The sequence below is a fragment of the Bos indicus x Bos taurus genome, chromosome 19 (genome assembly GCF_003369695.1).
Source record: "Bos indicus x Bos taurus breed Angus x Brahman F1 hybrid chromosome 19, Bos_hybrid_MaternalHap_v2.0, whole genome shotgun sequence".
Taxonomy (NCBI): Eukaryota; Metazoa; Chordata; class Mammalia; order Artiodactyla; family Bovidae; genus Bos; species Bos indicus x Bos taurus.
The window spans coordinates 40,769,111-40,794,656 of record NC_040094.1 but is presented as its reverse complement, the minus strand read 5'-3'; the positions used below and the strand labels follow the sequence as shown (position 1 = coordinate 40,794,656).

The 25,546-nt window shown below is 53.8% G+C and overlaps 2 protein-coding genes across 4 annotated transcripts; one reads left to right on the top strand and one right to left on the bottom strand.

Moving 5' to 3' along the window:
* The first annotated feature begins 2,971 nt into the window (after positions 1–2,971).
* On the top strand, positions 2,972–16,605 carry STAC2 (SH3 and cysteine rich domain 2). 3 transcript variants are annotated; one of them, XM_027518447.1, is made up of 12 exons: positions 2,972–3,442; positions 5,323–5,424; positions 10,156–10,534; positions 10,888–10,985; positions 11,162–11,252; positions 12,585–12,697; positions 12,775–12,847; positions 12,940–13,001; positions 13,449–13,546; positions 13,913–13,964; positions 14,307–14,444; positions 15,101–16,605. In XM_027518447.1, exons 1-12 carry the CDS (start codon positions 3,353–3,355, stop codon positions 15,203–15,205), a joined length of 1,401 nt encoding a protein of 466 aa, XP_027374248.1. In that variant the 5' UTR covers positions 2,972–3,352; the 3' UTR covers positions 15,206–16,605. The 3 variants fall into 3 exon arrangements, with proteins under 3 accessions (XP_027374248.1, XP_027374251.1, XP_027374250.1); XM_027518450.1 differs by lacking the exon at positions 5,323–5,424 and having other exon boundaries at positions 10,228–10,534; XM_027518449.1 differs by lacking the exon at positions 5,323–5,424.
* Positions 16,606–21,524: 4,919 nt separating this feature from the next.
* RPL19 (ribosomal protein L19) lies at positions 21,525–25,201 on the bottom strand. Its single transcript, XM_027517718.1, has 6 exons — positions 25,097–25,201; positions 24,277–24,383; positions 23,160–23,282; positions 22,417–22,537; positions 21,939–22,049; positions 21,525–21,733 (listed from the first exon to the last, which is right to left on the bottom strand). The coding sequence occupies exons 1-6, from the start codon at positions 25,099–25,101 to the stop codon at positions 21,610–21,612; spliced, it is 591 nt and encodes a 196-aa protein (XP_027373519.1). The 5' UTR covers positions 25,102–25,201; the 3' UTR covers positions 21,525–21,609.
* Between the last annotated feature and the right edge of the window lie 345 nt (positions 25,202–25,546).

The window sequence follows — 25,546 nt, the reverse complement described above, 5'->3', positions numbered from 1 at the left end:
CAATTCATCCAATCTGAAGAGAAAGAAACTAAAGACCCTCCAGAGATGATGGACAGCTCTCTGCCCAAGATCACAGAGTAGGAAAAAAGGGCAGACCAGGGTGAGGACCAGGTTCTCTTAGTGTGCTGGACTTTGGCCATATGCAGATTCGAAGTCATCTGTCCATCCCATCATCCCCAGGCTCCCGAGAGCCCAGCAGCTGTGCTCATTCACTCAGCTCTCCTAGTAAGAGGCCTCCTGGTAGTTCTATTATGACTTCCGGTCTGAGAGCCTTTTTGAGTGATTGCCACTCATCCTCCTGGAATGCCTTGCCCCTTGCTCCGCCCGCCCCTCATTTCTGCCCTCCAAATCTAAGATGGACAGTGTGCCCCCAAGAGAAGCTAGCCCCATTGCTCCTGCCCCAGCTCTGAGCCACTGCAGTGGGAATTGTCAGCACTGAGACAGTGACTCAGACTTAGTTCATGAAAGATTGCTCTGAAACACGAAGGCTGTCGGCCAGAAAGGACATCCAGAGGTCATGGGATCCAGCCCCCTGCCTCCTCCGTATTTGCTCTACCTTAGGCTTCTATTGCTGAGACCAGATGGGCCCCAGACCCCACAGACTTCCCTGCCTTTCCTTGGTCCCCCATACCACTGATTCCCCTGAGAATTCTTTCCCAAGTCTAGTCAGGGTCTCCTTCTGGGTTAGTTCTTCCATGACTTAACAGGCTCCAGACAGCTAAGGAAAGTGAGGAAAGGAAGCTGTTTCTTCTCTCTGCCTCAGAAAAAGACCTAGAAAGAGACAAGTCCCCCAAGAAAAAAGGAGAGAAAGAAGAAAATGAAAACTTTCTGTGTCTGTCTTTCTTAGGCTAAGTGGTATATTCGCACTATCTCATTCATCCTCTGAACAATTAGGTGGGCAGAGTCTCCATTTTGCTGATGAAGAAATCAAAGCTTTAAAAGTTACCTACTCAAGGGACTTCCCTTGTGGTCCAGTGGCTAAGGCTCCTTGCTTCCAATGCAGAAGGCCTGGGTTTGGTCCCTGGTCAGGGAACTTGATCCCACATGCTGCAACTAAGACCTGGTGCAGTCAAATAAATAAATAATAAATAAATAAAAATAATAAAAAAAATAAAATAAAGGTTACCTACCCAAGGTCGAGCAAATTAGTGACTACCCAGTTATTGGACTCAAAGGAAGCCAGAGCCTCAGTTCTTTGGAGGGAAATAGACGTACCTTCCTGGTGTCTCCGATGGTAAAGAATCTGCCTGCAGTGCAGGAGACCCGGGTTCAATCCCTGGGTTGGGAAGATCCCCTGAAGAAGGAAATGGCAACCCACTCCAGTATTCTTGCCTGAAGTATTCCATGGACAGATTAGCCTTATGGGCTACAGTCCATGGGGTCACAAAGAGTTGGTCACGACTGAGCAACTAACACACACAGAGGTACATACATCCCTCAGGAGGTCTCCAAACACAGAAGAAGCTTGTTTGTTCCAGCTCAAGACTGCTAGAGATAGAGGCCTGACGATACCATCTCAGGGTGCTCCAAGCATTCCTAAGTCTGAGTTGCCTAGGGAGGGGTTGTTGGGCTGACCTGTGCTGGGCTGGAGGGAAGAAGGTGACCCTCAGAGGGGAACAGGAGAGGCTGATCACGAATGGGTTTTTGGGGAAACTGGACTGAGGGCTGAGGTCAGGTTCTGTGGAAACTCCTTTTAGGAAATCGAGCACTCAGAGTCTGCCATGTGTGGATCTGGAGGGGGAGGAGACTAAGCCCCCACAACCACAGACCCGCCCGCCTGTCTGCCCTTGTCCTACTTCTGCCACTGGCAAATAAATCTCTTTCCCTAGATGCTGTAACCTGAGCAGTGCTCCAACTCCAACGTGAGCACATCTTCAGGAGGCGAGAGATCACATGAATGGCTGTGTGCACGGGTGGGTGGGGAGGAGGGACACAGGGTTCAGACCCTCCTCCAGGGCTGGCATAAAGGCAGGACCCTTCTGAGTGCCACCCACTCCTCATCTCATCACCCGCAGCAGATGAGCAGGAAGGGGACTTAGACCCAGAAGTCTCTCCACCCACACCCAGGGAAGGCTTCTCTCAATCTCCAGCCTCCCTCCATTTTCTTGGACAGGCCCAGAGATGAAGGGCCAGAAGGGCCAGGAGGGGAGAGCAGAGAAGTTGAGGAAATGGCAGGTGAGCGACATGCATTAGCAGAGGTAGCTTCAGATCAAGTGGACAGAAGACTCTTTGGAGGGTCCACCTCTCCCTACCCCCATCTAACTTCACTTGTGGTAGGATCTTTAGGAGGGGGAGTGTCTTGGAGAGGTTTGGGGACCTCAAGTGTGGGGACTGAGGTCTCTTCTCTGCTGAAGTCCAGACAACAGGATTGGAAAGCCATGTCGTCCTGCTTTCAAGGACAGGGCTGGCCTTTGACACATGGTGTTAAGTTATCTATACTTTGCAGAAGAAACCCCTACCGCACAGTCCAAGGATGTGTACATTTGGAGAGAATGTTTCCAGGGCAGAGACATCCAGTTAATGGGGTGGAAGCTTCCCCACTCTTCACTCTCAAGAAGTCCTGCCTTCATCTCATTCTCGGCTCTCCTTCTGCAAATCCAACCTATTTCTATCCTCCTCTAACCCTTCCAGACTCTAATATGATCTCCTGAACCTTCCTTCAACCTTGTCATGCTCCCCCACCCCCATTCCGGATTTTTCAGTGTGAAACTGCCCCCTCCACTTCTTTACCCTCCAAGCTCCTCCCCATCTTGTCGAGCCCCCCAAAGCTCCGCCCAGCTCGCCCTCCTGGCCACCGCAGCAGCCAATAGCTTAGAACCTGATTTGCATAGCGGCGCGGGGGAGCGGCGGAGGGAAGGGGGAGGGACCAGGCGACCTCCTAAATCAAAGTTGGGAGGCGAGGACTGGGCGGAGGGGCCGCCGGGTGCCCGGCTGGGGCCGGCGAGGGGAGGGGAAGGGGGAGGGGGTGGGGGGCGGGCGCAGAGGACAGCGAAGCGGGCCGGACACTGACAGCTCCATCGCTTCCTTCCTCGGTTCCTGCCCGAGTCCCCACTTCCCTCCTCTCATCGCTCCGAGCAGCATCTTCTTCAGACCCTTGATCCTCACTCTTGGGGTCGTCCTGCTCCCTCGGCTCCGTATAATTGCCTCCTCTCACCCACCAATCCAGGAACTTTCTCCGCCAGCACCCGGGAGTGGGGATTGCTTTGCCTGGGCGGGTTTCTCCAGGGGTTCACTGGGTTGGGGGGCTGTCTCTAAGGGCTTCAGGTCCCGGAGAGACGCCTGCCACCCTTAGCCTGCTTCCAGGTGGGCTGCCGTCGGGTCTCGGCACCCTCTTTTCCCGTCTCCCCTAACCATGACCGAAATGAGCGAGAAGGAGAATGAACCGGATGACGCTGCCACCCACACCCCCCCGGGGACCGTCTCTGCCCTCCAGGAAACCAAGGTAACTCGAGAGGCGCGAGGCCTGGACCCCTGCCCTGTGCGCCCCCAGCCGGGGCATCCTCCTCCCGACTCAGTTGCCACTGTGGCCTCCGGTGCCCTGGAGTCACCGTAGAAGGGCCCGTTTGGTCCCTAACGCTCCGCGCGGCGACCCAGGGGCAGTAGGTTCGGATGAGGGACCGCAAACAGCTCCCATCACTCAAACACGACACGCCCTTGCGCGCGTGATGAGCGGAGCTCCCCCACGACCCTCCAGGGAGGTTGTAACTCGGCTTTGTTGGAGGGAGTCGGCGCAGCGAAAGCGGAGGGAGTGTGTAGCGGTGTGTAGCGGGTGTGGGCCGGTGTACGCGCCCGAGTGTGCGCGCCAGGCGCACCTCTCCTGTGCCCGCCAGGTCTCCGCCTGTAGCTCAGTCTGTCCCCCTCTCTCTGCCCGTGTCTCTACAACCTGTTTGTCTCTGCCTTAGTATCTCTCTGTGCGTCTCTCCCGGGTCCTCTGCGTGTTTATCTCAGAGTCTCTAGATGGCTCTCTCTGACCCGCCGCAGTCCGACATTCCCTCCTCCCAGCCCGGTTAGGCTCGGCGACGTGAGCCCGCGGCCCCAGGGTGCGCAGCTTCCGAGTTCGCGCTGGGTGTTGCGGCAGCGCGGGCCATCACGGGCGGGGACCCGCGGACTGTCGTTGCAGCTCCGGAGCAGAAAGACAGGCAGACCCACCCCCCCTGCCAGCGGGACGGGGGCTGGGTGGTAGTGGGGGCGTGGGGAGCGGGTAGAAGCAAAAAGGGAAGTCATCATAATTAATGAATGTCATAATTAACCCTAATTAGGTATGATTGTTACTCCTGCGGGAGTCACAATGAATAAATTATTCCCCAATGAAGTCAGGCGCAGCCCAGACTCCTGGCGCTGAAGGGGCTGGGGGCGGGGAGGGGGACGGAGAACACAACAGGGCTCACTTTCTGCAACCCCCGCCTCTAATCTGTCTGCTGCCTCCCCAAGTTCTAGATGCTGACCCACAAGAAGTTGTGCGGGAAGCAACCTGAGCAGGGTCCCTGGGGATGGGGAGAGAGGGGGCAGTCCTCTCTGTCCCCTCCCCAGACTTCAGGCCAAGGTTACCCTTTCCCTTCCACCCTGGTAATTGGTTCCCACTTGGCTTCTGTTACCCAGATGAGGAGGGGGTCAGCCCGGACCAGAAATGGGTGCCATCTTTGGCTCCCCGTGGTATCACTAGTTCATCTATAGCTATTTCCCATGCCCATCCTCCTCCTAATTCTGGACTACTTCCCACGATATGAGGTTAATTCAAGGTCAAGGTCATCCAGGAAATGACCAAGGAAAGATGAATAGGGCCCGAGTGGATGGAGTCTGGCTTAGGCACCCCAGGTAGGCTTCCTGTCCCTAAACCGGAGGGATCCAGTGGGTCTCCATATCCAAGACTTCAGATTCACACTTGGCCTTCTCCTGCTCCCTTCTGAGAACTGGAAACCTTGGGCTCTCAGACCACAGAGTTAACTCCCCTTCAGACAGTCAGGTCTATTGGGAGAAGAATGAGGTGTTGAGGTGGGAGGATATTGCTTGGAATAACTGTGACAGCTTCTTTCAAGCAGAGGGTCCCAGGAACAGAGCCCCATTCTGAGTTCCAGTGAGCCTGACCTCAGTTGCCTTCTTATCACCCTGGACAGACGCATACAACCTCCCTGCTTGCTTCCCAGGGCACTGGGGCCTCTCAGATCCTGTCCTGTTTCCCACACCACGGCCTGGCCACTCTGCCCCCTCCTTAAGGGCTTTCTGAAGGCAGGCAGGAGTGCTGGGCAGCGCTGCCTCAGCAATCAGCAAGCTCAGCTGTGTGGGGCTGGCAGGGCTGGCAGGTCTGCACCTCATTTCTCCCAGTCCAAGGACCATCTCATTCCAACACCTCTGGATCTGAGCCATGGGGATCTGAGGAGCAGGGAAGGAAGAGAGTGTACACTTGACCTGGTCCCTCTGTACCAGGTCAGTTGGATCCCTGCCCCTTTGACCCCCTCCCTGTACCTCACTTATGAAGGGCTCCATAATAACAACACGGGCCGGGCTTCGGCTTTGGGGGGAAGGTACTCAGGACAGCAGAGGTGGGCAGAGAGAATTCAGAACCTTTGCCAGCCTCCTTCCATCCCCCATCTCAACTTGTCCCAAGGAAGCTTCTGTCTTCAGACTGTGGGGGTGGAGGGGAAGGAAGGGAGAGGGTTGATTGCTGCCCACCCAGCTCAGTTTGAGGCAGGTACAACAGAGGAGGCTGGTGCCTGTTAGGCAGTGAAGCCAACATTCCAGACTTATTTATCAGTGTTTGGGGGTCCCTGGGAATTTCTTGCAGCCCAAGTTCAGCCTCCTGCCCACTCTAAGGTTGGTGTCACTCCTAAACCTAAGGTACTCAGTGAGCTTCCTCGCGTCAGCATTGCCCTCTCTGGGTCCCCATCCCATCCTACTTCGTGGGGTCTGCCATCACCCCTTCTGGTGCCATTCTTGGGGAAATCTTGTCATGCCAGCTCTGCCATCTGAGTCAGCTTGTGTCACATCTGCCACCCCCTCTGCCAGTTGCCTGATACCTTTTCAGGAGCTGGTGGGAACTGAGGGAAGAAAGGACCATCCAGGGTGTGGAGATGTGGGGAGGAGGCAGGGAGGCCAGGCCCTGCTTCCAAGAGGGGACTCAGAATGACAGGCCTGGTGGTCCAGGCTCCAAGCCAGACAAGCTCCTGGTGCTTTGGCGGTGATTGGGTGGGAGGTGGGGAGGAAATGGGATGCAGATGTGCCCGTTTGCCAGGGTATATGGCAACTTCTCCTGTCAGGGAATGGGTCCTGGGACAGTAGGGGCACCAAAAAGATAGTGGTGGGGAGGTCTTCCCTGGAAACTAAGAGTTCCAGGAGTGGAAATACCTGGCTAGGCTGAGCCAAGATGAGGTTTGGGTGGCCAAGGCAGATGTCTCTGGAGTGGGCAGGCATTAAGCCATTTGGCAGAGATGCCTGCATCTGCCCTCCAGCCACAGACTTTGACATCCGCCAGCCACCCCAGGTGTTATTCCTTCCTGCCTCTCTACCCTCCTGGGATCTGGGACAGAGTCAGGACTGCCCCGGCGCTGAGGAACAGTCTGTTCCAGAGGCCTCTGGTCCCCTGCAGCGGTGGCTCCTGGCACTAAGGCCAGGCAGGGACCAGGAAAGGGCACAGGCTGGACAGAAGAGAGGTTTGAAACCTCATCCTGTGAGGATTACTTTGGAAATAATGGCCTCAGAAGGGGGGAACATGATTGATGTCTTCAAATATTTGAAGAACTGATGTGCGGAAGCGGGAGTAGCCCTTTCTTGAGCCAAGGGAGGAACAAGGGCTGATAGGCAGGGAGGCAGGTTTCAGCTCTATATAGGGAAGCACTTTCCAGCGATTGCAGCTGCCCAAAGATGGAATGACTGTCCCAAGAGAGGGTGCTCTTGCCGTCACAAGAGGTGACCAACAGAGTCAGACAACAATTCTGAGGGGCTGTGGCCAGAGTGGTGCAGGGTGGGCATTGCTCCAGGTGGCCAGTCTTTCTAAGCTTACATCTCATGACAAGCCCATGGCACAACTGAGGGGCAGAGGTGAGGGCCAAGGCAGAGGGCTCCTTACTCCTTGGGCTCAGTAGCCAAAGCCACTAGTTCAAGTCCCAGCTCTGCTCCTTAGCAGCTGAGGACGCATAATGAGTGAGTAATTTAACCCCTCAGTTCCTCATCCTGAAAAGCGGGACAATAATTATCACTACCTCAGAGGATGGTGGAAGGTTAATGAGATGCTGCATATCCATTCCAGGACTCTGATAATAACCACCTCTCATTATGTTTGTAAATTTAGTTTTTTGTTTTGTTTTTTAATATTCATTTATTTTGGCTGCACTGGGTCTCCATTTTAGTTGCATCATTCAAACTCCTAGTTGCGGCATGTGGGATCTAGCTTCCCAACCAGGGATCCAGCCTGGGTCCCCTCTCTTAGCCACTGGACCACTAGGGAAGTCCCCCATATGTTTAGGTTTTTGGTTTGGGGTTTTCAGATTCTTGCTTTCCGTCTTGCTTAGAAAGCACCTAACCCTGCCTCCTTCCTCTTGGGGGTAGGGAAACTGAGGCTCAGAGAGAGGAAGTGAAGTGACTTGCCTTCAGGAGCAGGTTTCATTTTGCCCCCACCCTCAGCCTGTCCTCCCAGAGGCCTCCTGTGCTCTTTGCCTACAACTCCTGGGCAGAGCAGCGGCTGGTTCACCCGCCTCCAGGCCTGTCAGAGCCTCCAGAGCCACGTTTGGCCCATAGAACACATTTGTGTTCTAATTAATTGTCCCTCTGGGCCTCTACCTCTGCCCCAGCACCCTGGCATCTGGGGCCTGGGGCCCTGCTTCTCAGAGACACACAAAGAAGCCCACAGTACTGGCCAGGAAACTGGATTTGGAAGGAGCTGGGCAGCTCAACATGCCAGTCACCCCAGGGCTCTGTCTGGCCTTTCAGCTGGCACACCAGGACCCACCTTGTGCCCAAACATTTCCCCCTCTGCTTCCCCTTTGTCCTGTGGCCTACTGGCCTCCCCAGGGCTAGAGGGGTCTCTGCTTCCATCCCCTTGGCATGGCTGCCAAGCTGGCAGCCATGGCACACAGGCTGCCTGGTATCCCAGCTGGGAACCTGGGCCAAGTCTCCCTGCCCTATGTCCCCTCCCCCCATTTTTTTTTTTTTTTAATCACCAGTGAAAAGAAGTGGGCAGGAGAAAGGGTTCTGAACAGGAGGTGAGTGGGGCAAGGGTCTGGGTAGAGCCGTCCAGATTTCATTCCAGGCAGAATAAGGGTATGTTCGGGTGTGCAGTAGAAATAGCTCTTTGTCATTGTTATTCCGACATTGAATGGTGTCCGACTCTTTGCGACCCCATGAACTGCAGCATGCCAGGCTTCCCTGTCTTTCACCAACTCCAGGAGCTTGCTCAAACTCATGTCCATTGAGTCAGTAATGCCATCCAACCATCTCATCCTCTGTGGCCCCCTTCTCCTCCTGCCCTCATCTTTCCCAGCATCAGGGTCTTTTCCCATGAGTCAGCTCTTCACATCAGGTGGCCAATGTGCTCTGGCCTCATGCAGAATCCATCCTATGCTCCAGAACATGCACTCTGTTTAGGGTTCAAGCCACTTGCTCATCATTTATTCCACAAACATGGAATGAGCATCTTCTATGTGCTGAAGCCCATTATGGGGATTTGAAGCAACTTTCCCTGCTCTCCAGGGGCTCACAACCTCCTGGAGAAGTGAGAAGTAAATGACAAAGCATAAACCTGATCGGAGCGCTCATGTGGTCCCACTAAAAGGAATCCCTACAGAAGAGATAGCTCCCCCGAGGAAGAATAGTCACAGGAAACCCTGGAGGATAGAAAGCGAGACATAATTGGATAAGGCAGAGAAGAGGACAAGCGTGTCAAACGCCCAGAAGCATAAAATACAGATGAGTTCAAGTCATTTTGTCTGAACTCAGGTGGAAGGCATGGGGTGGAAGGGTGGATTTGGCCAAGTAGTAGTGCCCTGGCTGGCATAAAGGCCTTGACTGAGTCCTGAGGAGCCATGAATGGTTTTTGCATTGTCAGGGGTCACCTTCCTGCTGCATGGAGAACAGGTGGGGATGGACAAGGTGGAGGCAAAGAGTTATAGCCCTGAACCAGACTGAGGGTGCCAGAGCCTGAACTAGGGCAAGGCTCTGGGGGTGCTGAGAGGTTGCAAGGGATAGGCTGGAGAGGTGTTTCGGAGGGAGAATCAACACTGAGGATGAGAGTCCAGAGCAACCACGCCCCTCTCCCTGTGCAAGAACTGAGGACCTGGCATGTTTTGTTTGGGCCCCCAAAGTATTACTTTGTTAACTCAAGTAAATGGCACACCCATTCAATAAAATTCCTGTGTGGCCATTAAAAAAGAATGCTGAAACTCTTTGTGTATTGGTATGGAATGATTTCCAAGATTTACTGTTAAGTGAAAAAAAGCAAGGTACAGGAGAAATACTATACTACCATTTCTGCAAAGAAAAAGGAATAAAACCTCTTGACTTTGTTTCTATTCAATTTCACATAAGAGTCTCAATTTCTTAACTGACTTTTTTTTTTGGCCACACAGCATGGGGGATTTTCCCATGACCATCCCCCCAACCCCCTCATCACCCCCCAGCCCCCACCCCCCACAGTGGAAACGCAGAGTCTTAACCATTGAACCACAAGGGAAGTCCCTCTTAACTGACTTCAAATTTCATAAGTTCATTAAGCACATTAATCTTTTTTTATTAAAAAATCACATTTATATGGAACTTCCCTAGTGGTCCAGTGGTTAAAACTGTATGCTCCTGCAAGGGGCACAGGTTCAATCCCTGATGGGGAAACTAAGATTACACATGCCGTGTAAAATAAAATTACCCAAAAAAAAATTACATTTATAAAAAAAAGTCTAGATTTCTTTTAAAAAATTGAGAACCCTGGCAATGCTGGGCTGCTCACATAGACTAGCCTCAGCTGGTATAGGAGATCAGCAGTTACTTGCTGGCCATACAGTTTGCCACAGTCCCCACCACTCCTAATTAGCCTTTCCAGTCAGAACTCCTTTGCTAGAGGAGTTTCCCTGCCTGGCTCTTGTGGGCACCTGGGGTGGTGACCTACCTTCTGGAACTTGGCAGCCTCTCTCTCAGGAGAAGCTTTGTATCACCTCTGGCTCTCACCTTCAGGCTGCTGCTGGCCGAGGAGAGACCCCCGGGAGCCAGCCCCCTCCAGGCTCACCATCCCTCTTCCTCTCTCAGCTCCAGCGGTTCAAGCGCTCTCTTTCTCTCAAGACCATCCTCCGAAGTAAGAGCGTTGAGAACTTCTTATTTCGCTCCGGCTCTGAGCTTAAGTGCCCCACTGAGGTGCTGCTGACGCCCCCGACCCCGCTGCCCCCTCCTACCCCACCACCAGCCTCCGCAGACCGGGGCCTGCCCACTCCCGCCCCATCCCCCTGCCCAGTCCCACGCCCCTTGGCACCACTCAAACCAGTGAGGCTGCACAGCTTCCAGGAACACGTCTTCAAGCGAGCCAGCCCCTGTGAGCTGTGCCACCAGCTCATTGTGGGTAGGTGCCGGGGTGGCAACAGAAGGGGCCAGGGTGGGTGTGGGGAGTGGGCCCATGGAACGGATTGCCTGAAGTCAAGGCTCCAGCTATTCATGGTCCCCAGACCTAACTGTGCCCCTCCACGCGGGCGGACACATAGCACCCTTGAGGGTGGGGGGGGGGGTCTCAAGCTGGGGGTCAGCTACACCCTGACTGTATCGGGGTCAGCTCTCAGAGCTTGGCCCCAGGCTGCCATGAGGAAGCCCAATCCCTTGCTCCCTCCACGCCCTAACCTACCTCCTTTGCTCCTTGCCCATGGATGTAACCTATCTTGACCATCCCCTGTCACTGACCACCCCTCTTGTTCTTCCCAGGAAACTCTAAGCAGGGTTTGCGGTGTAAGACATGTAAAGTCAGTGTCCACCTCTGGTGCTCTGAGGAGATCTCCCACCAGCAATGCCCAGGCAAGACGGTGAGTGGGGACCACGTGGAGATGGCTGACTGGTGCTCCCAGGCTTGGCTTCTGGGGCTCTGAGTGCCACTCAGGGCTGATTCCTCAGGTCGAGGGGTGCTTGGGCTTGGGGAAAGCCAGCACCTCTCGGGGGCTGTGACCTCTCCATACCCTCTCTCTGCCTGCTTTTGCCACAGTCCTCCTCCTTCCGCCGCAACTTCAGCTCCCCACTCCTGGTACATGAGCCTCCGCCAGCCTGTGCCATGAGCAAGGAGTCCCCACCCACTGGTGAGTGTCCAGCATTGTCCCTCATCCCTGTGGTGTGAGGAGAGACCCACACACTCCTCAGATGGGCTTTGACTTACACTGGCACTGCCTGTTCTTGGCACAGCTACCACTCCCTTTTCATTTTTTTAGATTTTTCTTCATCTTCCCCTCCCCCTAATTCTTTGGATGCTTCTGTCCTGAATGTAGAGTTGATTCATCCGTTCATCCATCCATCCATCCTTCAACAAAAACTTTATAGAGCACCTGCTAAGTGCCAGGCACTGTGCTAGACACAGGGACACAGTCTTAAATAAGGTGGAGCTCATGGTCTAGTAAGGGAGCTAGACATGCAATAGATAATTACACAAATCATCAATTAGCCACCATTTGGTGAATGCCTGCAACCGAAGGATAGGAAACGAAGAGAGGATAAAAAGGCATCCACTCATCCGCAGAGACAAAGAAGGCATCCAGGAAACTTGAAGGATAGGGAATTAACCTGAGGATCTGGGGAAGACCAGTGTGGACAGAAGGCAGGCCGGAAGCAGGAAGGGGCAGAAAAGGGACAATGAGCCTGGGAGTGAGAGGGTGAGATAGAACTCTGGGTGCAGGGCCTTAGGGTCCCTCTTAAGAGTGTTCTTTGAACTTTATTCTTTTTTTTTTAACGTTTAGTGTATTGAAGTATAGTTGATTTACAACATTGTGTTAATTTCTGCTTTATAGCAAAGCGATTCAGTTATATACATTCTTTATATATATATATACATTCTTTTTCATATTCTTTCCCATTATGGTTTATCACAAGATATTGAATATAGTTCCCTGTGCTATACAGTAGGGCCTTGTTGTTTATCTGTTCTCTATATAACAGTTTGTATCTGCTCATCCCAAACTCCCAGTTCATCCCTCCCCCACCCCTCCTCGGTAACCACAAGTCTTTGGACTTTATTCTAAGGTCAATTTTTGTGTTTTCACAAGAGCATTCTGGCTACTGTGTGGATTGGAGGGGCTGGAGAGAAGCAGGGAGACCATGGGGAAGCTATGATGGTTGCCAGTTTGGTAGCTTGGATCAGGCTGGCAGTCGTGGAGCTGGAGAGAAGTGAGCAGATGCTAGACTTGTTTGGGAGGCAGGACGAGGTGATGGAGTGAACATGGACAGTGCAGAGGGCGAGGGGTGGAGGATGCTTCAGGCTTGTGCCTGGGTACCATGGGAGGACATGGAGTTCTCACTGCAATTAGGGAGACCTGGCAGGGGCAGGTGAGGGGCATGCGCAGAATTCACTTTAGAGCTGGCTGAGCAGGGCAGCTAGCAGGGCAGCCAGGTGCCCAGCCTTGATGGTGACTCCTCGGCAGGGGCCAGCGGGAAGGTAGACCCTGTGTACGAGACCCTGCGCTATGGCACCTCCCTGGCTCTGATGAACCGCTCCAGCTTCAGCAGCACCTCTGAGTCCCCCACAAGGAGCCTGGTATGGGGAACACCAAAGGGAGGGGGCAGGGGTCCCAGAGGGTAGGGGGCTGAGCCCTCCCCTCTCTGTGTCCCCAGAGCGAGCGGGATGAGCTGACCGAGGATGGGGAGGGCAGCATCCGCAGCTCAGAGGAGGGCCCTGGCGACAGCGGTGAGTGGGGTTGGGGACCAGGGGCAGGAACAGAGCACAGTGGGGGTCACCACCTTCAGCCTCACACTCTGGCCCCACCCTGGCATCTCCAGTATTCACAGCCCCAGCTGAGAGCGAAGGGTCAGGACCAGAGGAGAAGAGCCCAGGACAACAGGTGAGGCTGGGGTGGCACTGAGCCTTGGCCGGCCAGGTGGGAAGGGGACATCCTTCTTGTCACTGATCCCTAGGTGGGTGAGAGTGTGTTGAGTGGGAGTCTCACTGTGCCATCATTTATCCTCAATCTACAGGGATATGCAATGCCAGGGTCAGTAGGCATGGGAGGCAGGGGTGTTACCCCTCCCAACACTGACCCGTGCCTGTTGAGCCCACTCCTACTCCCCAAGGGTGGGCAGTTCCAGTGCAGCAGGCAGAGGAGGCGCCCCCTTCCCACCCCTGGCCCAGTCCCTCAGGGGTATGTGGGCACAGCAGACAGGAGACTCTGACCTCTCCCTGTCACTGTCCCATATCCTAGCCCCAGCGTAGGCAAGATCAGGGCAAGGGGAGAGTGGGTGGAGTAATAAAGGTGTCCTTCCCCCAGCCATGACCCCGAGCTTCTTCGCAGCCCCCCAGGCCTGCCCTCCGGAAGGATGTGGGGCCCATGTACTCCTACGTGGCGCTCTACAAGTTCCTGCCCCAGGAAAAGAATGACCTGGCTTTGCAGTGAGTCCCCCAGCGGCCCGGCCTCTCCCCCACCCCCACCCCGATCCCGGGGGCTGCCTGCCTCCAACCTCAGGGCTCTGCACTCCCAGACCTTGCAACATGAGTTTGAGGGGGACCTTCAAGAGCCTCTGCCAGGCATGCTGGAGGCTACTGAGCCCCCATATGAGACAGAGGGGCCAGAGTCCAAGAGGGTTGGTACTGATGCCAGGCCTCTGTCCTAGACAGTGTCTGTGTACCTATGGTCACACAGGGGCCATCGTGTGCCCTTGCAGGGGACCTGGGGGTCTAGGACTGTTGGGATGCAGGACGGGCAGGTCCCTCCTGCCCCACATGCTACCCCCTGCCCCCCATACTCTCTCGTCCCAGGCCTGGAGACCGGATCATGCTGGTGGATGACTCTAATGAAGACTGGTGGAAGGTGATGTGGCAGGGTGGGGAGCGGAGGGTGAGCCGTGGTAGGCACCGGACTAGCCCAGAGAGCTAGAGGGCACTTTCCCTAACATCCCCCCTCCTTCCTCCACGACCCAGCCAGGCCTAGGCTCACCCTCAGGTCTTGCCTTTACTTCACCCCTCCATGCCCCAGTCTTGCTCTTTTGCCTACCTTGTGCCCTTCCCAACCCAGAAGCCCCCCAGCTAAGGGCTCAAACACAAAAGAACCCAGGATTTACAGGATGATGGCATTGGCTCTGAGTGGATATTAGGTCTAGAGAAAGCAGCTGGGGTTGGGGCAGCACAGTGCTCACTGCCAGCCTCATTCCAGGGCAAGATCGGCGACCGGGTTGGCTTCTTCCCAGCCAATTTTGTGCAGCGGGTGAGACCAGGCGAGAACGTTTGGCGCTGCTGCCAACCCTTCTCTGGGAACAAGGAACAAGGCTACATGAGCCTCAAGGAGAACCAGGTGAGGACCTGGGCCCCGCATGGCTGGAGAGGCTGGCATAGGAGGGAGATAAGTGGCGGGAACGTGGGCAAGCACCCTGGAGGAGGAGGAGGCTTGGAGCCTGGGGGCAGGAGGGAGGGCAGATTAGAAGTCCCTGGTGACCTAGTGGTTAGATTCCAGGCTTTCACTACCATGGGCTAGGTTCAATCCCTGGTCGGGGAACTGAGATTCTCACTAAGAAAAGAGAGAAAGCAGCAGCAGTGGGACTGCTGAGAACTGGGGCTGGTGGCCAACACAGGCATGGGCTCAGTTATGTTAGAGACAGCTAGGGGAAGAGCGTTGGGGTGGGAGTCCAGAGGCTTAGGTCTGAACGTTATTGTCAACCACGGGCAAGTCATTTCCCCGCTGTTACCTCCTCTGGGAAACGGGGAGTTTGTCAGGGGCATTAGACCAGCTGATCTCAAAGGTCAGCCCCGAAGTGCTGCTCGGTGTCCGCTGACCGCCTGGTTCTTGCTGCTGTGCCCTGGATTCTCATGGGATCTGCTCCCATCACCCCAGCTCCAACCACATGCTGGTCCCATCATCCCCTGGGATGGGCCCCATGGGAGGCATCAGCAGGACTCGGGGCCAGGGAGGCAGGCAGCGCCAGGCCTTAGTGTTGTGTCTCTCCCGCTCAGATCTGTGTGGGCGTGGGCAGGAGCAAAGATGCTGACGGCTTCATCCGCGTCAGCAGTGGCAAGAAGCGGGGCCTGGTTCCAGCCGATGCCCTGACCGAGATCTGAGAGGAGCCAAGAGAACCCAGAAGCCACCCCTGCCCATGCCCAGCCCTCCTAGCTTCTGGCCCCTCGCGGGGGTTCCCTCTGCTCCTCTCCTAGGGGCCACTCACCATGGCTTGGGAGCCTTCTGTACTGAGAAAGGTGTTATTTCTGGGGTCCTGGGGTGCCCTGAAGAGGTTGCAGCTCTGAGACTCGGGAGTGGGGAGGAGGAGAAAGTGGGAGGGAATGGCAAAACTCTAGGTGGGTTCCTCCGGTCCAGTTGCCATGCAGAGTCCAGCCCTGAGAGGAAGTTCCGGAGGAACGTCTGGGCTGCCTCTTCCAGAGAGCCTATCCCCGCCCACCACACCTTTGCATGCCTGACACCCCCTCTCCTCACAGAGCCTCTGCTCGGGCCCTTGTATGTGTGACCCTGAAGCTGTCACTTTGGGAGTGGGGCCCTCCTGGGTCCCTCAGCCCCAGCTCTGGGTCGGGAGGGAGCTCAGGGCTGTGGGAGGACCCTGGTCTCATCACCTCTGTCACTCCATCAACTCTCAGGAAAGTTCTGTGGCTCTCTCTCCTGTTACTTGAAACTTGGGTGGGCAGAGGAGGGGAGGGCTGAGGTCTGGGGAGAGTGTGGCAAATCAGAGGCTGTCCTCTCGAGTAGGACAGTCACCACAGAGCAACCTCACTCTACCCTTGTTCACTGGGAGAGGACACACCCAAGAGCGGCCTGCACACAGAAACCCACTGGTCCACCTGATCAAAACAATCCCCATTTCACTGTCAGGACTCCGAACGCTCAGTTCCTGTCCCAGGCCTTGCCAGGCCTGCCCCAGGAACCCCACCCTCAGGACTGACCCTGCAATAGCCCTCCCTTACCCCCTCACTCGGGGCTCTGTGGGGGACAGGGCTGCCGTTGCAGGGGCCCTTTTTCTGGCTGCATCTGGTCCCTTTTCCAGGACACAGCCCTGGGAGGAAGCGGGAGTGGGAGACAGACAATGAATTCTGTTTGACCACCAGAAAGGGAAGGGGGTAGGCACGCTGGGGAGGGGGTGTGTGGGGACACGCAAAGAGGACCCCTCCCTTGCAGGTTGCTTTTCTCTGGTGCCAACCTCCCTTTCCCCGCCAAGCTCAGAGCCTCCTCTTGTGCCCTTGATCGTGCCAGCCAATGCCACCTCCATCCTGGGCACAGTCACACCCTCCCATGTGGTGGGAGGGACACACCCTCCTACCCACTGGCCCCTGCCCCACCTCTCCGTCTCAGAGGGAGGAGGAACTCAAGCCACACTGCCCTGTTTGCTGCCATGAGGCCCCCCCAGCAATATCCCAGGGGCGGGCCCAATGCCCACTGTACATGAGGCTGCATGAGGAGTCTGCTGGGGCATTGCTGAGCCCCCAGACCCCTAATTAAATGTTTCTTGTCCCAATCTGGCTGCTCTATGTATCTATCAGCTTGGGTCAGAGGACGGGAAGGGGTGGGCGGGGCCTGGAGGTGTGGTGGGTGTGGACCAAAATAGGAGAGAGTCTGAAGGTGGAGAATGTGTTCATCTCTGAGAGGAGGGATACAGGGGCTGGGCTGGCCCTGACAGTGAGGGTCCCCGCGCCTCCTCACTCCAGATCTGAGGAAATGGAGGAGGAGGTTTGGGGGACGCCGGAGGGAGAGAGGGTGGGGCTGCGGTCATTTTCTAGTTCGATGTGGACCTGCATCGCGCAGCGGGCGGGCATGCACCTCCGCGTTTCTGCCCACCCAAAGGTGCCCCCGGAGACCAGCCGAACCCAGGGTCTGGCGGCCTCAATATCCACCCGAGATCAGCCTCGCCCCCTCAGCCCCCTAAGCCCGAGGCAGATACGTTGGCGGACCGTGCGGCCCTGAGATGACTCAATCACGCCCATCATTGGGAGCCTGGCGCAAGGGGGCCGCGGTGGCGCCCCTCCCGCCGCGGTGCCCGCCGCCCACCTGCTCGGCAGAGCCGCCTTTCCCCTCCGGCACGCCGGGCCGCGTCATCGCCCAGGCGAGCACGTCCTGGGCTATTTATAGACAGAGGGGCGCGGAGGGAGGGAGAGGCTGCGGGGGTGCCAGGGCAACCGCGTGCAGCCAGAATGCAGAGCGGGTGGGAGGCCTGCTCCTCCGGATAGGCACCCATCCGGTTCTGCCTTCCAGCCCCCCACCCCCAAATCAAGGTGGGCCAGGGGGGACCAGCCCCTGGGTCCCCAAACCATGTTTTATTTGGTCCCTTTCATCCAGGAATGATGCGGGTAGGGAGGCAGCAGAGGAGCAGGAGGAAGGTGACTCCCCTTCCTAGGACCCTTGATGGTGGGATTGGATAAAAGTGTCACAGACCCAGTGGAAAGGCTTATAAAGAGGGGAACTCACACAAATAGACACCTACTGTGTCTGGGAAGCTGTGCCAGGGACTTATTTTTCCTCTTAAGGACCCAGTGAGGAAAGCGGTGGTGTCCCCTTTTCACAGATGATGGAACTGATGCCTAGAGATATTAGGCGGCTTGCCCACGGTCATACAGATTATCCAGCCCAAACTTGTCCCTTTTTTACACAGAGCAGCTGAGGCCCAGAGCAGACTCATAACATGCCCAAGGTCACCCAGCAAATTAATGGTCGAGCTGGTTTCAGAAAGTCTATCTCTCACTTCCCAGTTCAATTCTTCCCCAACTTGACCCTGGGTTCCTCAGAGCCTTAAACCAGTATGATGGAAACAGAGACCCCTGGAGATGCTGGAGGGGCTCCAGGGATCAAGACTTCACCCCCTGGAGACAGTCAGAGACTTTCAGCCAAACCTTCTGAACACCCACTTGTGTCTGTACCAGCCGGCAGCTGGCCTGGACCCCCGCCTCCCCCCAGCTCATTTGCTGCACTGCTGAACACAGCAGCTTTTTCGGGTGGCTGAACCACCCAAAGCAGGCTCACAGCCTGGGGGCTGGGAACAGCTGGTGCCCCCGCTGTAGCCACGGCCCTCCTCTGTGTCCACGCTGGGGGTGGCAGGAGTAGCAACACCATTGGCCTGGGGTGGAGGATGCTCAGCAACCCCCTGGTGGTGCCCACCCACCATTTGGCTATTGTCTGTGCCCTCTGTCCCCTACCTCAGCCTGAGCTTAACCTGGGTACCCTGAGAGATTAAGGTTATCTAGGTTTAGGGGAGATGCAAAAAGGAGGGAAGTCTGGGGGCCAGAAACAAGAGGCCTAAAAGGGCAGGAAGATGGGAACCAGAGGTGGAGGCAGGGAGATGCAGACAGAGTAAGGCCCCCCCATCTTACTAGCCCTACTGCCTTTGGCTCCTTCAGCCTTCCCTCCTCCCCACCTCCTTAACACCCATTCCCCAATGCTTAGGACGTTGGGGGCACCTGCTGAAGAGTGCGAGGAAGACAGCGCATACCTCCAGCCTCAGCTCTCCCTGTGCTTTGGGAAGCCAGCCCAGGTGGTTCATCTGTTCACCTCAGAGATAGCACCGAGGACCTTAGCGTTTCTCCAGGCGCAGCAGCTGTGCTCGTATCTGTCCTGTGCAGCCCACTCTGAGTCACCCCCCACCCCCCACCCCATGCACATCTGAAGGAATCAAAGGTGGGTGCTGATGTTCAAGCCAAGCTTGGGTTCTGGGGGGCCCTCCAGGCTTCAGTTTCCTTCTCCAGAAATGGAGCTGGACTTGCTTAGGGAGTCTTTACCTGGGGCCATGAACCCCTTTAAAGGGTATGCAAAATTATATGATGGGACCAGTTGCATGGAAATGTCTTTTTTTTCCCTTAATTTTTATTTATTTATTTTTGGCTGTGTTGGGTATTTGTTGCTGCGCGCCGGTTTTCTCTAGTTGCGGTGCGTGGGTTTCTCATTGCAGTGGCTTCTCTTGCTGAGGAGCATAGTCCCTAGCGTGCGAAGGCTTCAGTAGTTGCGGCATGTGGGCTCAGTAATTGTGGCTCATGGACTTCATTGCTCCGCAGCATGAAGAATCTTCCAGAACCAGGGACTGAACCTGTGTCCCTTGCATTGGCAGGTAGATTCTTAACCACTGGACCACGACGAAAGTCCCAAATGGACATGTCATTTCATTAGAAGTTCTCAAGGCTCCAGGACTGGAAGAGATCCAGTGATTACTTTAGGGGATCTGTCTGCTGAGGGGGCCCTCCCAGGCACTGCCTGGAAAGGGGTTAGAGGCCGGTGGTGGAAAGAGGTAACCTTAGGCCTGGAGTGAGCTTCAGAAAGAAGTGATTAGATGCAAGCCTTCCCAAGAGATAGGCTCCTACAACCTAATTCTTCCCTCCCCCTCCCTTCAGCCCTTCACCAAAGTAAGGCAGTTTCCTATATCTTCAGTGACCTGTGGTCTGGCTTGCCTTGTGGCTCAGATAGTAAAGAATCTGCCTGCAATGTGGAAGACCCGGGTTCATTCCCTGGGTTGGGGAGATCCTGGAGAAGGAAATGGCAAGCCACTTCAGTATTTTTGCCTGGAGAATCCCATGGACAGAGGAGCCTGGCAGACTACAGTCCATGGGGTTGCAGCGTCAGACACGACTGTTAGGACTACCACTTAACTTCATTTCAGTGACCTGTGAGAGAATAGCACCATCTCCTGGTCCATGATGGCAACCCTTGTCTGTGCGGGCGGCTCAGGAGCCCCAGTGAAGGTTCTAATTGTCCTTCCTGTCATCTCTGTACTGCCTGGAGGAGGTGGAGGTGGGTGGCCTTCCATGCCCTTCCTCCTCTGGTCCAGGCATGGGAAGGTGTCTCATGCTCCAAGCAGCTTGGTGATAGCCCTTCTTCTTCCAGGCCACAGCTTCCCCATTTGGAATGATAGGCTTAGAGCAGGTCCTATGGATACACTATGCACAGGCTGGTATGGTGGCAACAGGCAACCCCAAATCAGTGTCCTCTCAGCCCAGATTCTGATGCACATGGGTGGTGGTCGAGGTTGTCTGGACTATTCTGTCTGTGCCTCCCTGCCTTGGGTTACCCATCTCTCTACTGTCCAGAATGGACAAGGAGACTAAAGGCAGAGATGGGGACAGGTCTGCTGCCCTCAAGATCACTTTAGCCCTGCCTTTCCCACACCAAATGCAGATCTGCACACCTGCCCATTACACACCCTGAAGACCCCTTACTGGCCTTCTCATTACTCCAAAACAAGAATTCCTCCTGAATACAGGTAGAAGGCAGGGAAGTAACCAGGAGGGGCACCAGTCATAGCTGTTCCCCTTTCCTTCCCACTTCTCACCGGAGCTGACACTTCTGTATTTGATTGGTTGACTGATCCCTTCCACCTGGACACCAGTCCCTCAAACTGTTACCCACTCAAAATATTCAAGTGAGCTTTTCCAAGCATCCTCCACTGACTGGATCCTTCTGACCATCAAAGACGTCTCTTGCCCAGTCTTCCAAAGCTTGAGGCCTGGGAACCAAGCCAGGTTATTTATCTCAAATTCATTCTCCCCATCCCTAATGATGCAACACTAATTCAGGCTGAACAGGTGACTCCCAACATGTGGCTTAACCTCTTTTCTCATCTGAACATGGAGAAGCAAATACCCTACTTTATAATGTTAGAGAACCAATGCAAGTCAATGTAAATGCCTCAGTATCTGGCTCATAGAGCACATACCTTATTGAAAGATTTATTGGTTATTACTACCATACAACAGGGAAAATCAAACCTACTTCTCATCTGCAGAGTTAACCCAGAATGGCTTTGACAAGTGTGTCACGTGCCTTTGTTCCAACTCTTGCCAACAAAGTCTTTTTTGGCCCCCTTTTGATGCTTATAAAGCAAAAAACAAAACAGGAAACAGTACTGATAAGGAAAGAAAAAAAGGTTTAGAAATTTTAAATAGGGATGCTCAAAATGATGGCTTCAGTTCTATCTCAATAAGGCTGTCTAAAGAGCTCAGGCAGCAGCCAGCAGTTCAGGTTCAGATCACACCTTCTGGACCAGTGGCGGTGGTTCAATCCCCGCTGTCCTGGGGTTCCAAGGCAGCAGACTCCAACTCTGAACCTCAGTGCAGTTGAGCACAAGCATACTACTTTCTGTCGTTTTTAATTAATGTACAACTCACAACTGAATACCAACCAAAAACCAACATCTGAGACCGTGTCTGAAGTGCCACTCATGCTCTGCTGTAAAGGGCAGTTTTGAGGCACAATATCCAAAGCCTGGGTAGAAGTCATTCCTCCCCTCCCTTCAAAGTAGGCCCCACACGCCATGGATGGAGGGGGCATGAGCCTGACCAGAGGCTAGGAGTCAAGGAAGCAACAAAGCAGGAACCCAGGGAAGGGTCTGTATCCCAGTCCTCAGTGCTGGTCCTGTAAACAGTGAAGACCCCACTGAAGACTATGGAAGCACAGAGGTAGGCAGATAAAGGCTTGTCTTTTATTGAATGAGTGATCTATGCAATTGCCGAGGCCACTATGTACAGAGAAGAGGGGGAGAACTTTATTTCTTGGTCTCTTCCTCCTTGGACAGAGTCTTGATGATTTCCTCTTTCTTGGCCTGGAGCCGCTCTTCACGGCGCTTGCGGGCTTCCTTGGTCTTAGACCTGCGGGCCTCAGCCTGGTCCCTGGAAAAAAAAAGATGGGTGAGCTGCTGGGAACACCAAAAGCTGATTCAACTAACCAACAGCCCCACACTATCCCAACACTGATGGCGTGCGGGTGTGTCCAAGACACAGCAGTATGTATCTCTAACATAACAGCTGTATTCTGGACAGACTGCATGGAAGTTAAGACTAGACATTAGCATATTTTAAATGTCTCAGAACTTACGCCAGAAGCTTCTTGCGAGCCTTGTCTGCCTTCAGCTTGTGGATATGTTCCATGAGGATCCGCTTGTTTTTGAACACGTTACCCTTCACCTTCAGGTACAGGCTGTGATACCTGTAGGGTACAAGGGTTATTAGAGGCTCTGGTCAGCAATGGCATCAATAGAGGTGGGCCCTGATCTGCTCTTCTACACAAGGCCCCTAAGCATGTAGAGTTCCTGTCCTCTCCCCTCCTGGTGCAGAGAATTCTTTCCCTCATCCAAGACTTTCTGCACAATTAGGAGACAGCAAGAGCTCACTTGGCAGATATTGGGCTACCCTGATGGTATACGCAGGGAGGATCGAATGGAAGAACTTTCCTAAGAAAAGTGTAAGACACATGGCTCTCCGCCCAAGGCCAATGAGACAGAGCTTGCATCTGTGCAAAGAACAAGTCAGCAAAGCCACAATGGATCTTGGTGAGGCCAGGAGAATGTACTTACATGTGGCGGTCAATCTTCTTAGATTCACGGTATCGTCTAAGCAGCCGGCGCAGAATTCTCATCCTCCTCATCCAGGTTACCTTCTCGGGCATTCGAGCATTGGCAGTACCCTTTCGCTTACCTAGGAAGAAGAGTCAGGCTCATCATAGTGCATCTGGGTTACTAGAGCCAGCTGATTAGTCACAACAAGAGCCACTAACTTCTGCAACACTCTATAGTCCACCGAGTCATGTACCAAGAGTTGTACCTCATCTTAAGTAGCATTATTTCCATTTTACAGATGATCTCAAGTATTAAACTTCTTTCATTTACTCAATTTTCAAAGAAGCAGAAACAAGGCAATTATCTCTCATTCACTTCAGGCAGAATGTGAATACTCCAAGGCACGCACTGAGGCAGCCTGCACCAGGTAAGCTCTAAGATCTTAAAAGGCGGTGTGACCTTCATCTCCCCAGATCATGCTGACCTTACAAAGTGATGTTAGGATTTATAGGATGACATTTCCCAAGTATCCAGTAGGATCCCTGGCAAGGTATAGGTGCTCAATTGGTATTTCTACCAATACCATCAATTCCCACACCAGTGCCATCGTTCTGATTTGCAGACAGAAAAACACACCAAGCATCATGGACTAAGAAAAGGGTTCAAAATAAGTCAGAATGGGGAAAGATTCTGAATTGATCCCAGTCTACATTTAATCACCTATCTTTCCCCAAGTCTTGGAACAAACAGAACACACTTACCTATACCCATATGCCTGCCTTTCCGGCGAGCCAAGGTGTTTTTCCGGCATCGAGCCCGGGAATGGACAGTCACAGGCTTCCGGATGATCAGCCCATCTTTGATCAGCTTCCGGATCTGCTGGCCTGGGAAATCACAATATACCTGGTCAGTCAGGTGGGCCCTAGTCCCACCAGTCATAACTCACGAGTCCAAACAGGACATGACAGAGCCATGGCTCACATCCCCGATTTTCAAAAATGGTACAAACGGGGGACCTTCTATTTCTTTCCTTAAAAAAAAAAAAACAAAAACAGAACAAAACTTCTATCCTTTTAGATGTCTAATAGCACTCAAAATATACGTATTTGGGGATATGTGATCAAAATAGTATACAGATATGGCCTAGTCCTTCAGATATCCTTCAGATTCTGTCTTACCTATTAGCTACCAGTCTAAAATAAGGATTTTCTGAGCACATATGACAATAACACAAACCCAAACAGAAAAGAATTTCCCTGACAAAGATTCCTGCTAAACTTTCATCAGCTCCTGAAGCTTCTCACAGGCCAATCTGTACACTTCCTTAAAGAATTCTGTTAGGTCAGTTCAGCCAGAAACCCCCTAACCTGTTTCCTCTTAGTTATTTTTCTTTATTTAAAAAAATCCATTAGTTTGTCGTCCTCTTAGTAATTTTTCATCCACTGACCCCCTTCACCATGCTCCTTGGCTATAAATTCCTACTTGCCCACTGTATATTCAGATTTGAACTTCCCAATTCATCACTTCATTTCCTTGGCCATCTCTACAGGCCTCCCCCCAATCCCCGAGTCCCTGTACTGTCTCTCCAAAAATTTCTCACATAGCTATAAAACAGAACATCCACTCTAGCGATATTTATTAATGTTAACACTGAGTGGTTGCCATCAATTTCCATCCTGTCATTCTGACAAAGATCAGGAAGAGAACCTCTGGCAATCCGTATTTTCATGGCTCCTCCATTTTATGAGACCCCCCACCCCTCCGCCAGGACTGTAAGCTAGATTATGTTAACAGTCAACATAATTGTTGTCACCTTTCATTGCACAAAGGATGAGAAATGGGGAGGGTAAAGGAGGAACGTAGACCCCAAGAACTCACGGGAGTTGGCATTGGCGATTTCATTGGTCTCATTGGGGTCCAACCAGACCTTCTTCTTGCCACAGCGAAGGACACTGGAGGCAAGCCTCTTCTGAAGCCTGAGCATACTGTGACAAGCAGAAAACACTATCAGGTCCTGGAAACCATACCTGGGCAAGGCTGAGCATCCCCAACAAAACCTGCCCAGCCCACGTAGACAACGTCTGTGGGTTTGTTTTCCCCTCTAGAAAATAAGATTAGCGAATAAAACGGGAATGAAGAGGGGGGCTTACGCCTTTTCTGGTATCCAGCACGAAAAATAGTGTTTAACGTGAAGAATCTGTGGCCAGTGGACTGTTTCCTGGGCTCGTTTGTCTCTTATCTCGGCAATAAACTAGCTTTAAAAGTTTTCTTAATGATGGGTCTACGGGGCAGAAGCCATCAAAGTGCTAGGATCGCCGCGCTTTTGGCAGGCAGAGGCCTGGGGCCTATTTGCGGCCTGTCCTACGTCACATGGAAGCAGGGATGGGCTCGGAGTCACAGATTGCCCCAGCGAGTTAAGGGGGCCACAGCCCAGTCCCCGCCGCCGCCTTTCCTCTGCCCAAGTGGGTCGCCTCAGACACGTGCAGGGCGCGTAGCCAGCCCTCCCCCGGCCTAGAGTTCCCGAGACGTCCCCCTACCCACTTCCCCTCGAGGCCGGGCGCTAGTGTGCTCCGGCTACCCCAAGCTCCAGGACCAGCCGCTTCAGGGCGGCCTCTGCCCTGTCTTTTCCAGTATGGGGCGCGGTACTGAGCCCCGCAAAGTAAAAATCAACCAGGATCAGAGACACAAGAGCGCTTACCTCATGGCCGCGGCCGCAGCGGCGAAAGGAAAGAGCTTGCTCTCGCTAGGCTCCTCCCATTATCTGTGAAGGGGAGAGTCCATCCCCCGTTCCGCTTTCGCCCGTATTCCCGTCCGGTCCTTTCATATTCCGCCACCCTATACTTACTTATATATTCTGAAAAGACCCAGAGTAATAGAAGTCTAACATCAGGAGTCGGTTTTAAACTTTAAAACATGGAAAATATCCCCCTTCGGTATGCCAAAGTGGTATAGTCCGACTTCCTATTAGGCATGCGCAGCGAGGGTACCCGATTACGTGGGTAGTGGAAGCCGGAAGTCCGCTGGATTGCGCAGGCGGGATAAAGGGGGCTTGCTACAGTGGCCTACTTCTCCCAGGTGTAGTGGGTTCTGTGGAAGGGTGTTTTATTAATGGGCGGGGTGGAGGGGAATGAAGCAAAAGAGAATGAGC

What these genes read in the sequence shown, in the direction of transcription:
- RPL19 (XM_027517718.1), bottom strand. An exon ending in AATCGCCAATGCCAACTCCC is followed by an intron (nt 23,283 to 24,276) that starts GTGAGTTCTTGG and finishes GTGATTTCCCAG; the next exon opens with GCCAGCAGATCCGGAAGCTG. An exon ending in GCTCGCAAGAAGCTTCTGGC is followed by an intron (nt 21,734 to 21,938) that starts GTAAGTTCTGAG and finishes TTTTTTTTCCAG; the next exon opens with GGACCAGGCTGAGGCCCGCA.
- STAC2 (XM_027518447.1), top strand. Translation starts at nt 3,353, where the DNA reads ATGACCGAAATGAGCGAGAAGGAGAATGAACCGGATGACGCTGCCACC. An exon ending in ACCTGGTCCCTCTGTACCAG is followed by an intron (nt 5,425 to 10,155) that starts GTCAGTTGGATC and finishes TCTCACCTTCAG; the next exon opens with GCTGCTGCTGGCCGAGGAGA. An exon ending in AGAAGAGCCCAGGACAACAG is followed by an intron (nt 13,002 to 13,448) that starts GTGAGGCTGGGG and finishes GCTTCTTCGCAG; the next exon opens with CCCCCCAGGCCTGCCCTCCG.